General features: G+C 53.7%; 3 protein-coding genes across 3 annotated transcripts; all 3 read left to right on the top strand.

Moving 5' to 3' along the window:
• Nucleotides 1-892: 892 nt before the first annotated feature.
• On the top strand, nt 893-6304 carry IE81DRAFT_365501 (ARM repeat-containing protein; the record flags this gene model as incomplete). Its single annotated transcript, XM_025516937.1, has 16 exons — nt 893-1260; nt 1361-1462; nt 1547-1754; nt 1991-2354; nt 2431-2518; nt 2583-2847; nt 2918-3069; nt 3137-3397; nt 3497-3721; nt 3811-4065; nt 4125-4244; nt 4318-4722; nt 4782-4875; nt 4941-5325; nt 5397-5529; nt 5594-6304. Exons 1-16 carry the CDS (start codon nt 1069-1071, stop codon nt 6302-6304), a joined length of 3960 nt encoding a protein of 1319 aa, XP_025371032.1. The 5' UTR covers nt 893-1068.
• Nucleotides 6305-7724: 1420 nt separating this feature from the next.
• On the top strand, nt 7725-8759 carry IE81DRAFT_61988 (hypothetical protein). Its single transcript, XM_025517480.1, has 2 exons — nt 7725-8586; nt 8673-8759. The coding sequence occupies exon 1, from the start codon at nt 8015-8017 to the stop codon at nt 8546-8548; it is 534 nt and encodes a 177-aa protein (XP_025371031.1). The 5' UTR covers nt 7725-8014; the 3' UTR covers nt 8549-8586; nt 8673-8759.
• Nucleotides 8760-9344: 585 nt separating this feature from the next.
• Nucleotides 9345-12694, top strand: IE81DRAFT_61952 (MTHFR-domain-containing protein). The gene is made up of 8 exons (XM_025517479.1): nt 9345-10162; nt 10325-10370; nt 10454-10570; nt 10640-11235; nt 11324-11551; nt 11715-12131; nt 12214-12333; nt 12438-12694. The coding sequence occupies exons 1-8, from the start codon at nt 9617-9619 to the stop codon at nt 12618-12620; spliced, it is 2253 nt and encodes a 750-aa protein (XP_025371030.1). The 5' UTR covers nt 9345-9616; the 3' UTR covers nt 12621-12694.
• Nucleotides 12695-12756: the final 62 nt, after the last annotated feature.

Raw genomic sequence — 12756 nt, 5'->3', positions numbered from 1 at the left:
GCCGGTCACCTCGCCCTCTACACCCTTGCAATCATAACGTTCGTGAGTACTGAATCATGGCTACTGTGGTGACCATCTCGCTTGGGACTGTCCATTGATTGAAGGCACGGGAAATGTAGGAGACCGCCTTCGGAGTAGGTACCTGTATGCGGCCCGGGGGCAATGGGTCGAGGGTACCGCTATGAGAGCACCTTGACTATATGTGTCTTCGCCTGCGCATTATCTTTGTTCGCCCCCAAGTAATGAGACGGCCCGGTGTGACATTCGAATCACGAATGCGGAATGACAAAGCCCCAATGCATGTCGAGGTCAAAGCGCGGTGAGCCTCTTTCTACATACGCCGCCACCGCGGGTACGGAGAATGTACCGCGGAATTTTTGATGCGAGTTCTCAAATGACCCCAAGCACCCACTTGCTCGTCGTTGTCTTGGCAGTCACAATCCGAGTTTCTCTCACTAGAGCGACCAATGTCAAGAGACTGCCAAGCACTTTTTCGCTCTTGATCCGTCCAAGAGCTCCAGAACGGTAGAGATTGCGGAGTGTCAACGCTTATGCTCCGCATGGATGATGGTGATACGTTCCTCTCTTCTGCCTTTTATTAAGGAGGCCCCACTACTCTTGACTCTCACGACTGCACGATCGTTGATGGTTGGGGAGCTGAGGAGGAGTCAAGAGTCTTGAGTTGGAGTTGAGGATTCAGCTACCACGTGATTACAATTTCAAAAGATCACGTGCTTGTGCTGGTGCGCGTCAAGCGCGCGGATTCAAGATTTGTGAGGCGGGGGCTGCTGGAAGTCGTGAGTCGTGGTCAAGTCGTGAGTGAGCCAAAAGTGTTGGATGGGAAGTGGGTGGGTGCATGATGCTTGATTCACATTCAAATCAAAAATTGAGTGATTGCAGCACGATGGCTCTCGATGGTGTGCCTCAATCACAAAGTATGGATACGAGGAGCATCGACCAGAGTCGGTCAAGCAAAGCCAGCGCCTTTGACTTCTGCCCCGCAGCCGCTTTCCGTCGGCACATATTTAGGCCCCACGTCCTGGAAGCGCGACTGACGCAGCACACCTCATGTTCGATCCGACGCTCGGCGGAGCAAAATTGGGAGCGGAAGATGAAGTGCAATTGCACAGCTTCGAATCTGCCGATCAGTTCTTTAGCGTGCTCTCTGACTTTTTGAGTCAGAACGAGAAGGCGTCAAGATCTGTGACTGGAGCGAAGGCGAGCGGAGGGGAAGAGAATTTGAGTAGGCTGGTCGCTATCGTGAGTCATACGTTGGTCATGTCCGCATCACGAAGTCGTGGGGCAAAGTTGCGTGCGTGCGTTCATCATGATGATGGGCGAACGGCACCATGATGGATAGCAGGCACGAGTCAAAGGAGGCGCCGAGTACCTGCTGGCGCTGTCGATCGACTTAGCATCTGAGGCAAGGGATTGGAGCACCGGTCCAGGTCTGGGGACGTTTGTGCGCAACCTGCTTAGTTGTCGACAAGATGCCTGGTAGGAGGAGAACAGCTAGGCTAAGGGACGTTTCGCCTCAAACCCGCAGCTTGAGCAATATCAAGAACAATCATACCTCCTCGACCCGTACCTGGACCGGATTGTGACGCCAACGGTCCACCAATTTCAGAGCCTCGTGAGGAGGCGCTACGATGCGGACACTTTCCAGGATGGGCTTGCTGAAGACGTCAAACGTCTAGACGAAGTCTCGAAGCTGTTGTATATCTTCACCAAAATTCGAGGTTACAAGACCATAGGTGAGTCGCTTGAGCAAAGCGTCATAAGATTGGTGGGCGGGACGATATACAAAAGGGCGCGATACGCTCGCAGTCGAAAGCGGAGATGAGGCCTGTGGTGGGCGGATGACGCGCTGATCAAGGGCTCGATGGCGCATGGACGAGACGAAACCGATGCCAGTCCGGCTCTTCACGCCTGCGTTAGATGATGGTATCGTCGCTGTGGTTGCAGCGCTGACGCCGTGCTGCCCTTTCAGTCCGCTTCTTTCCTCACTCCGTTCAAGACCTGCATCCTGCCCTGCAATTCTTGGAAGGCGAGACTGACATCTCTGGAGATGCCAGCAAAACATTGTCACAAGCTGAACCTCCACGTACAGGCGCCTCTTGGGAGCTGAGGTACGCGCTGTTGCTTTGGCTTAGCTTGGTCTGCATGATTCCATTTGATTTGCAAAAGTTCGATCAAGGGGCCACGAGCAACAAGAACCCCTCAGGCGGCATCGAGGGAGCTTCAGAGAGAGCTGGTATTGTTTCAAGGCTCGTGGACGTAAGCACAGCCTTCATTAGCGCTCCTGGTAAAGAGCGCGAAGCAGCTGCCGTACTGCTGGGCAAGCTGTTTCAGAGGTGAGCGCGGAGATGGAGACCTGCTTTCTCGAGTCCAATTCTCACGCTTCTACTTTCCATTTCTTCCCTTGATTAGGCGCGATGCGGCCTCTAGCCATCTCCCTACATACCTAAGCTGGTGCTATGCAACACTGCTCCCACCCGCTCAACCCTCTGCACTCTTGGTGAGCAGGCAGCTGCTATCCGAGTGCAATGTTAGACCCCTTTTGACCCTTTCGTTCTTTTTAGGCGACAGGGATCATGCACTCTCTCTGCGAGATTGTCAAGGTGTCGGATGCATCGGCGCTAGGCGATGACCTTGGTGCAATCCATAGCATCCTAGACATTTACTCTCCGCCAGCGGGAGGTCCAACGGATGTGCCGCAAGTGCTTGAAGACAGAAACAGAGAGGGTCTCCTTGGAAACAGCTTACTGACTAAATACAGGACCAAATTGACCTCGAGACTGGGACTCAAGCTGCTCAAGCCCAAAAAACGAAGAAGAGTGCAGAGAGGTGAGAGAGAGGTGGGCTGACTAAGCAACGCAGGAAAGATGGACTCACGGAGTCCACGGTTATGCCTTAGCACAACCTCTGCCAAGGACGAGTAACTTCGAAGCCTCGCGCACCGCTGCTTCAAACGCAATCGACCAGGAAGAAATAGAGCAAGATGGCGATGAAGTCCCGGAGGAGGTTGATGGATGTATCGCTCGGATACTCAATTCCCTTCAAGATAAGGCGAGTCGAGCTCATCTTCATTGCTGACTATGCTGCTGGCGCTGACATTGATTAGCTCGCACCTTAGGACACTGTCGTGCGCTACTCGGCAGCCAAAGGCCTTGCACGAATATGCGGACGCCTGCCAAACTCCTTCTCGGATCAGGTAGCAGATGCGATTGTAGACCTCTTCAGAATTAACGTCGTCGACATTCTGGGAGAAGCAGAGGATCTCAGCAACGTCAGCGAGTACACATGGCACGGCGCTTGTCTGGCTATTGCCGAGCTGGCGAGGCGAGGCTTGCTCAACCCAGAAGAGCTGGATGAGAAGCTGCTTTGGGTCAGCAAGGTAAGTGCTGCATAGAGCCAGCGGTGAACCTCTCAGCCGGCACGCGTCGGGTGTTGCTACACTGTCATGGTATTAATCCTCCGCCTCGTTCTCAAAAAGGCGCTACTGTTCGATGTCCGCAGAGGCGCTCATTCCGTTGGCACGGGCGTGCGCGACGCTGCTTGCTACGTGCTCTGGGCCCTAGCTCGTGCGCACGATGCCAATGCTCTCCGGTCACATGCCATTTCTTTGGCTCAAAGGCTGGTCAATGTGGCTTGTCTCGATAGAGATGTGTCAATTCGAAGAGCTGCGAGTGCGGCCTTTCAGGAATGTGTAGGCAGACTTGTGAGTAGTACATAGGACCATCAAAGGTCACCTACTTGGATTGACGTATCTCGTTCGCCTTGCCATGGCTTTCCTCACGTGCAACGCAGAACATCTTTCCGCACGGCATTGACGTCATCCGCAAAACGGACTTTTACGCGGTCAGCATTCGGAAGCACGCCTTCTTGGCATGCGCACATCGGGTAGCTGTTCACGATGTCTACCGACAGAGTCTATTGACACATCTCCAAGACATCACGCTCAACCATTGGGATCCCAATATGCGGGAGCTGGGTGCTCAAGCAGTTGCTAATATCGCGACCGTTGATTTCCGTAATCTCGCACCCCCCTTAGTCAAAGGTTTTGTGAGTGAGCAGGTTGTTACCAACGAACGAAATCGTTCTGACGTCACGACGACTCTCAGTGCACGAGATGCTCCACAGGACAGGCAACCCAGCTGCATGGTAGCCTTCTGACGCTCAGCGAGCTCTGCAAGGCTTCGCACGAGCTTGAGCAAGAGCTTGAACAGTCCATCAAGATCGAGGTGAGCGACACAGCGAGTCTTGTTATGAGAATGAATGCTGAAGTCCGATTTGGCTTGGTCGACTCGGTCTCAGGCTTTCAAAGCTCTCGAGCTTGTACCCAGGAGTGTCTTCCGCTCCATGGGCGCAAATCTGGTCCTTTTTGCAGCCTGCAAGCTGATTGCGTCAAGCGCGAACGAAGTCTCGTTGTCGAGTGCTGCCGCTACAGAGGCCACCGAGGCCAGCTGGTCAGTCATTGTCAATGCCGCCATTGCTCGATCAGACACTTCAGTACAGATTGCGGCGGCAGAAGCGCTATCAGAAGCCAGCCAATTTCAAGATTGCACCTCACGCATCAAGAGCACGATCGAGCGATGGAGAGGTATCCCTGCGGCGGAACAGCAAGGGCAAACAAGAGCGCTGGGAATGTACTGCTTCCGAGAGTTTCCCGAGGCATTCGAGGAAACGATGCACTTTTTGCTCAGCCTGCTGGATGAACAGGTGGGTAACTGCGGTGGGAATCGCTCGCACTTCGATTCTGATTTGAAGTACTTTTGCAGAGCACGAGCTATAGCCCCGTCATTGAGACGAGGCAGAACGCTTGCGCTGCTCTAGTCCAAGCAATTCAGAATTTGGCCTCCACTTTCGGCAACTGTGAGTCTTCTCTACAGGATTCGTCTGCCCTAACAATCACTCAAACCTAGTGGTGCGCTTCCTAGTGTGTTCTCCAGAATTGGGTCAAGAAGTGTTCAAGGCCCTCTTGAGAGGTCTGAACGACTATACGACCGATCAAAGAGGAGACGTGGGCTCGTGGGTGCGCCTGGCCTGTGTAGCAGGTCTACGGACGCTGGTGGACCTGCACAGGACATCCATTGAACACCTCATCGCGGAGAGATCGTTTGAGGCGTGGTTGCCCCTGCAGACTTTCCACGACATCGTTGCAGGCTTGCTCAAACAGACTGTCGAGCGCATCGATAGTGTGCGCGCCGAGGCCGGCTCCCACTTGCTGAGCATGTGCCGAGATGCTAGCGATGATCACCGTGCGAAAAGCAGGGGCATGCACACGCCCGAAGGAATGGCGATAATAGACCGGCATTTCCCGAGGTTAGCTGAGGTGGTTGTAAGTTTGGTTATGTACGCACTGACCATCCAATCTTCAAATTGAACGCGTGCAGAGATACTACAGCAGAGCTAGCTCAGCCATCATGGTTATTTCCGAGAGCGACCGAGCTACTTGTCATTCCTCGATATCGCGGAGAGCTCTTGCACGGCTTGGTGCTGAGTCTCGGCTCAAAGACTGAGATGGCGGTGAGTGCTTGCTGCATATTGCACCCCGCGCCTCGGCAGCTTATCCATGCGATGGTCGTCGCAGTATCGCGATGTGGCGTCTTCGCTTGCCACATTCGCCCTATCAACCACCTCACACAGTGACAAGATCGAGGTAGAGGGCTTTGAGCCTTACACTCCGCTGCAGCTATTGAAAGATCTTCATCAGCTAGCTGTGAAGAATTACGCGGCAAATCAGACATTTGTGCCGGCATTGCAAGCAATCAGCACGCTTCTCGCAGCGGGAATTTACGAAGCCCGTTTTGGCCAGGCGATAGGCAGTCACGAAGCGATACCGCGATCCCAAGATGAGAGCTTACCCAGCTCTGCGAGGGCGTCAGAGGCGAACGAGCAACTCCGCAAGACCTTAAACCTTGTGCAACGCAACGTTGATCGAATCAAAGCTCGGCAAAGGGTAGTAGCATGCATGCAGCTCAACGTCAACCTTCTACGAGTACCTGCATTGCGCACGCAAATTCTAGACAAGATGCACCTCTTTCTGGCATCCGAGGGCATACCCACGCTTAGAACCTCCACTGCTGAAATGCTCTTCGGTGTTCTACAAGAGGTGGACATTTCATCTACACAGGACGAGGATGGGACGGAAGCCGAAACGATGGAGCAGGTGGAAGAGCTCTTGTTGGAGACTGCGTGGGCAGATGAACCTATAGAAAGATGTAGGGCCAAGACGCGCCAATTGGTCGAACATCTGAAGCTAACGTGGCACCTGCAGCCGCAGATCAGTGCTACGCCCTGAAAATGCTAGCGTTCTTTTGCACCATCTCGGATCAACGAGCATACCTTTAACGCGTCCCGTGCGGTACGGTCACAGGTGCTCGGTGACCTCACGCCAACAGCGCCCTTCGTAGCTGGTCTCCATGTCACGGCAAGCGCTTCGGGTGACCGCCTCCGGTACCGACTCGACGACTGGGATTATAGTCTCGAGTCGCATACCCAGATTTTATGCTGCGCTATCGGCTCGTATCCCCAAAGCACGCACCTTTCCGGCGTCTGGAGAATCAGGCGTACGCCCGAATCAACACCTGGAGCCGAAATTCGCTAAGTGCTCCTTGATTGTGTCCAGATTGGACGAGGCATTGCACGCGTCCGGCTGCTGCATTTACACGTCGCCCCGCAACGGTTCGGAATCAGATGCTTACAATGCAATCACAAAGGTGGCTTTTGCTTAGCTTTATCTGGTCGTAACACATTGCAAGCGGGTCACACGGCCAGCGCACATTGACCACTGGGCGTCGCAAGAACGAGGCAAGGAATTTGCCCACTTCCGACAATGCGCCAGCGCGCGCAAATGATTATCGACTGTCCTGCTCGTCGGCCCTTCCACTGACGCCATTGTAACCTTGCAGCGGCCACTCTACGACGCGATGGGTGCGATCTCCTCGATTGGCGACGCGGATTCGCGATCAGTGATGCAGCGCCTTCGGCATCAGCTCGGATTGTGAGCTTTTCGGTTTATCGAGTCGCAACAAGCGGCAGTTCGCAGTACATCGTCATTGGCGTCCTGAAGATGGGTATGGGTCAGAGACGAGAAGGACCGAGCTCACGAGCGCAGACAGCGCCATTTGCGCTGCCACAAACGCCGCCGTCATCCTGTGCCTCATTCTCAACGAGCGAGTGACACGATGCAGCCGCGTGAGATCATGATCAGGACAACATCCTACATCCGTCCTGACTGGTATCGCGTCAAAGCCCCTGCCACGTCTACACCTTCTGCCTTCCATCTCCGAGCGCTCCGAGCTGATTGCAGAAGTCTTCTGCCACGAAGGGCCTTGCGACGCAATAGAAAAGGATCTGGGTCCTTTTTCGGTATTGCGTGCCGTCGTCACCACTCAAGCAGGACTAGTAGCAATACGACGCCGAAGTAACACTCTTTGTCAGCCACCACACTGTCCCTGTCCAACTCCTAGCAAGGACTGCGAGAGTCGAGGAAGGGCAATGGAGTTACTTACCTTTGGCCCGACAGGCTGAGGTACAAAGTGCCAACAGACAGTCTTTTACTCATATGGGATGAGCTCACCCCGGTTGAGCAGACTTATGGTTGCAATGCCACAGGCTTTCTTCGTCATGGTACCCTTTACGTGACTCGAAGCCCGTGTCCTCGTGGCATGATTCAGGCACTCAAATGCGCCAATGCGTCCAGGTATGATCAAACACGCCTGCGGTGAAGGCGATCAGAACCTAGGCTGCGTGCTATATAGCGCCCCTGAAATCGACGCCCCTCGCAATGATCCCACAACACCCTCAACAAGCTCCTCCTGCGCTTTCATCTACTATACGATTTGCGCACGCTCAAGCTCACTGCGTCTCTTCCACATCCCTTGGCTTCGATCTGCAATCCTGAGCGGTATCTCATCGCTGTATCCCGCCATCTCCTCGTTGCACATTTGAGCCTCTTGCGGCATATCGACGGTCTACCAAGCAGTCCCACTTTGCAGTCTCCACCAACATGCCTGCTACACTCAAGCTGATTGTCACAGCTAGCCTGGCCATTGTGGCCACGTTGGCGTCTCTGACGCAGGTCCAAGCCGCTCCCTACGGCGTGCCTCTGCGATTTGGCCACCATTCTGGCCACGAAATCGAGCATCACGCCAAGCGTGACGTTGCTCTCGTCCAACGCGAGGAGACGACCGAGCTGGTTAAGATCACCCCTACCAAGAGTGGCAGGCCGTCCGAGATTGGCGCTATTCAGTACACGAAAGCCTCAGCCATCCAGAATTGGCGAAGAGCAGTCATTGGCGACAGCGTTCCAGCACGCAAAGAGGTACCAAGAAGCCTTGGCAGCCACATCACTGCTCTGCTTTCTAGCATGCGCCACGTCAGGCGTGGCTTGCAAGCACCAGAAGTCTTGGAGTCTCGCCGACTACATGGATCGGGTACTGAGGACCGGCATGAAGCTCGAGATGACCCCTTGGAGAACGTCGGAAGTCAAGTCGATGCCTTGCAACGCCGTTCGACCGATCAAGTCGAAGCTCATGACTGAACACGACCGACCATCACTGCGATCTACAACCTAACCGTGTAAGTGGATGTTGACGCTCTTCGAGCTATTAACCGCTGAGTACCTGCTCACATCATGCGGTCACTCGTCGTCATTGACGTAAAAGATTCGCATGGCCACCTTTCCGTCGCGTTGAAGGAGGATCCGGCCTAATCAACGAGAAAGCAGCAAGTACTTCGGCACGAGATCAATCTTTGTGTGCTCGCTCCCTCACCATCCACGCAAAGCCACCAGGCGCACAAATCCTACCAAGTCTGAACCAAGTCCGAACACACATACATGTTCGGCACTGGTCTTGCTGAGCGTATAGGGTCTCCTTAGATATCTCCATTCTGTCTAATGTATGATCGACCGAGTCTGGCAATCTCCGTAGAAGGTGTCTGTTGTTGACAATGATGACCTACCGAAGAGTTGGAGGATAACCCAAATGCTTCTCGAAGGCCAGAGAGGGCCCTTGATCTCCTACCTGGACTCGAAATTCTTCGGCGTTCACTCACGCTTCATTCGGACCATTCGTGAATCTTGCGTCGCGATTGGTGATCTCAAGAGCGTGGGACAAGAGGTTGAAGAGTCGACTTGATGAGTCGTGCATCGATCAAGGATCGTGAGAGAAGAGCAAGTTCATCACGTGATCAGATCGCCTCGGTTAGCTTTCTTGGGTCACACGATGTTGATGAGCTTTTTTTTGGACTTTCGCAGCTGCTGCTGCATGCATCAGGCGTGCAAGAAGAAGAGTGGCTTGCCTAGCGCCCCACCTACAGTCTTGAGTACATCAGCACGCTTGCTGAATGCGCATCGAATACCGTAAACGGCAGAAGCAGAAGGACGTGTGAAAAGGTGGACCAAGAAGACACACCGCAGGGTTGACTCCCAACTCTGGAGTGTTGACAATACTACGCTTTCATGACCTCCCTTGCCGCCGACACATCAGATCGAATCACGTTCGCAAGCTCATCGCTCACCCACTCACCCCCGTTCAGGCTTGCTTGGTCTTGGCGCGCATCGCACGCATCGTGATCGCCTACACCTCTGAGAGAAACCACTTTGAAAATGTCGGCGGGTACGAGCAGCGCTACGGGGTCCCAAACCATCCCAGCGCACGTTGGGAGCAGCAATGGGGCACTTCACAGCGACAGTGGCACGTCCTCCGCTACCAAATCAATTCCTTCCCCGCATCCTTCTCACATTCCAAGCATTCTATCACATCACTCCTCTACTCGACCCGCCATCTCGCTCGAATTCTTCCCGCCCAAGACATCTTCAGGTCTACAGAACTTGTATGCTCGGATATTGAGAATGAAAACTCAATGCGGACCTTCTTGGATGCAAGTGACTTGGGGAGCAGGCGGAAGCACGCAAAATATCAGCATGGTGCTTGCTGGCAGAGTACACAAGGGACTGCTCAGACCCGCTGATTTGGACTGGACAAGGTGGGAAAGTCCGTCTTCGGAAGCAGAAAGCAGGAATAGGACGCTAGAAGAAAGGGAGATTCAAGCTATCATTGAAGCTCCTGCCAACGATGAATTGGCAACAGAATGCTGTCTGCATCTTACGTGCACCAACGTCAGCAGAGAAGCGCTGGATGTCACCTTAAAGGTGAGTGGCGGCATGGATGCGTGGTCAAGAGAAATCCCACATCCACGTTGCGCCTATGGGGTACGCTTCTTCGGCGACTCAAGGGAGGAACGTCGAGCGGTGGCAGGCCTGACGTCAAATCCACCGGCTGACCGCCCCTGTCGTCCTGCCTTTCACCTTTAGCAAGCGAGAGCGATCGGTATCCGGAACCTGCTAGCTTTAAGAGGAGGTGAGTGGCGTTAGGAAATTGTTGAGACATGGACGTGCACCAGTGTGCCTGAGAATTTTCCCTGTATGGACGGCGAAAACAAGATCCTCCACGAGGCTCAGAGTACTGGACTCCTTCCGACAATCGATTTCAACATGCCGAAGACCTAGTCCGGTACATACGATCTGGGCATGGAGACTGGTTCTCGATTGGGGTGGCGGGTGAGTGGTCCCTTTAGCACGAGCACTGCCAGCTACCTGGCTTCCAACCGCGCAGCTTCTGCACCACAGGCTACCCCGAGGGTCACACAGACTCTTTGACGCCTTCGGGAGAGGCCGAAATTCCAGTTTTGCTTTCCAAGCAGCGAGCTGGCGCATCGTTTATAGTGACGCAACTGTTTTACGATGTTTTTCTCTACCACTCCTGGCTCGCCAAGGCTCGTGCTGCTGGCATCACTATTCCGATCATCCCGGGTGTCATGCCAATCCAGAATTACACCTCCTTCAGGCGCATCACCGGTCTGTGCAAGATCCAAGTGCCGCAGGAACTAAGAAGGAGACTGGAGGATCCTACACCTGAAGAGATTGCGAGTGCTCAAAGCAGTGGTGCAGCAGCATTTCAAGGAAAGGAGCAGAGGGATAAGATTAATGTCAGGAACGACGACGCCAGAGTCAAAGAGGTTGGAATAGAATGGAGCAGGGAAATGTGCCGGCAGATGTGGAGGGAGAGCGTCAAGTCAAGAGAGGAGAGAGGTGCAGTGGAGGAAACCTTGAATCCAAATCATACGGCTTTCCACATGTGTACGCTCAATCTAGAAAAGAGCGTCACAAGAATCTTGCACGACCTTAGCTGGGCTGGACCTTCGCAAACGACCAACAAAGCATCTGTAAGTCTTGTGGAGACTTTTGCGCTGCGATGCAAACCTTGAAAAATTACTAATGTCGCCTTGTTGTATGGCGCTGCTGGTAATTCAGACCCAGGAAGCGGCCTTCGCAGAGGACACGTCGGGCACGAATGGGACCAACGCAGCCGATTCTGGTTCCGCGACTAGCGTGCCAAAACTTCATGCCACCCTCAATGATTCCCTCAGTGTCTCTGCTCCTGCAGCCTTGTGGGACGAATTCACTAATGGGCGCTATGGCGATAGCAGAAGTCCGGCTTTTGGGGAAATAGATGGCTATGGCGTCAGCTTGAAGGTGCCGGTGAGTTTTCGAGTTTTCGAACTGTGTTGGCACAGAGCGACGAGGACCGCGAGTAGAGTCAGAGCAGCGAAAACTTGGCTCAATGTTCTTCAATCTCCGCTGCGTCCATGCTGACGTGCATCTCTTTGTCACTCTCCCTGCCCGTGTCCTGATCCAATCACAGCCTGCCGATGCGCTGAGGGTGTGGCGTACACCGGTGACGGAAGGCGATATTTCAGCGCTGTTCGTGGCCTACCTCTCGGGAGAGATTCAAGCTATTCCTTGGTGTGACATCCCAATCTTGAACGAGACGCAAGCGATCCGAGAAGAGCTCTTGGGTCTCAACAGAGCTCCATCAGCTTCTTTAGGAGAGGGTGATCATTCAACTATTGGAAAGGGATGGTGGACTGTAGGCTCCCAACCCGCTATTGATGGTGTCGACTCGTTGGAGCCTACATTCGGCTTTGGACCTAAAGGAGGCTACATCTTTCAAAAGGCATTCGTAGAATTTTTTGTAGACGAGGAGCACATGCTGGCGTTGTGTCGACGAGTGGAGGAGGAGTCTGATGGGCTCGTTGGCTTGCTAGCGGGCAATAAAAAGGTGAGCCTAGCCCACTTTTGATGGGAATATCGGAGGAAAGTTTTCCTGCTTTCCTAACCTTGAATCCGCAATCATCCCAAAGGGCAATTTCAAGACGACACTCGAGGCCAACGCTGTGAATGCCGTCACGTGGGGCGTTTTCCCGGGTCAAGAAATTGCGCAGAGTACGATTATCGAGGAAGAGTCGTTCAAAGCCTGGCGTGTGGGTATTGTCGTCGGCTTTCCCTCGAATTTCTGTTTAGTCGAGTGTTACATGCTCACACCTCATCCGCCCGCCTCGACGACTGCTTCTGTGCGTGCTTGAAGGACGAAGCCTTCGAGATATGGGCAGAGTGGGAATTGCTGTTTCCGCAAGGCTCGCCAACACAGCGATTGCTGAAATCCATCGGCGACAACAAGTGGCTCGTCACCGTCATTCATCACGATTTCAAGGATCCTGGAGCACTCTGGAAATTCTTGGGGTGCGGGAGGAGCGAGCATTTAGAGTAGAAGAGTGTATGGAAATTCGATATTTGACAAGAAGACGGAGAGAACAGAGAATTTTGGCGAAGAGATGATCACGAGTCGTACACTCGGTCCTGTGTGGACGCTGCCCAACATTGCGTATTGTAAGTTGTCGCACAGT

The sequence above is a fragment of the Ceraceosorus guamensis genome (assembly GCF_003144195.1).
Source record: "Ceraceosorus guamensis strain MCA 4658 unplaced genomic scaffold IE81scaffold_16, whole genome shotgun sequence".
NCBI classification, from domain to species: domain Eukaryota; kingdom Fungi; phylum Basidiomycota; class Exobasidiomycetes; order Ceraceosorales; family Ceraceosoraceae; genus Ceraceosorus; species Ceraceosorus guamensis.
The sequence above is the reverse complement of the archived record's forward strand: the minus strand, read 5'-3'. Positions and strand labels throughout refer to the sequence as shown.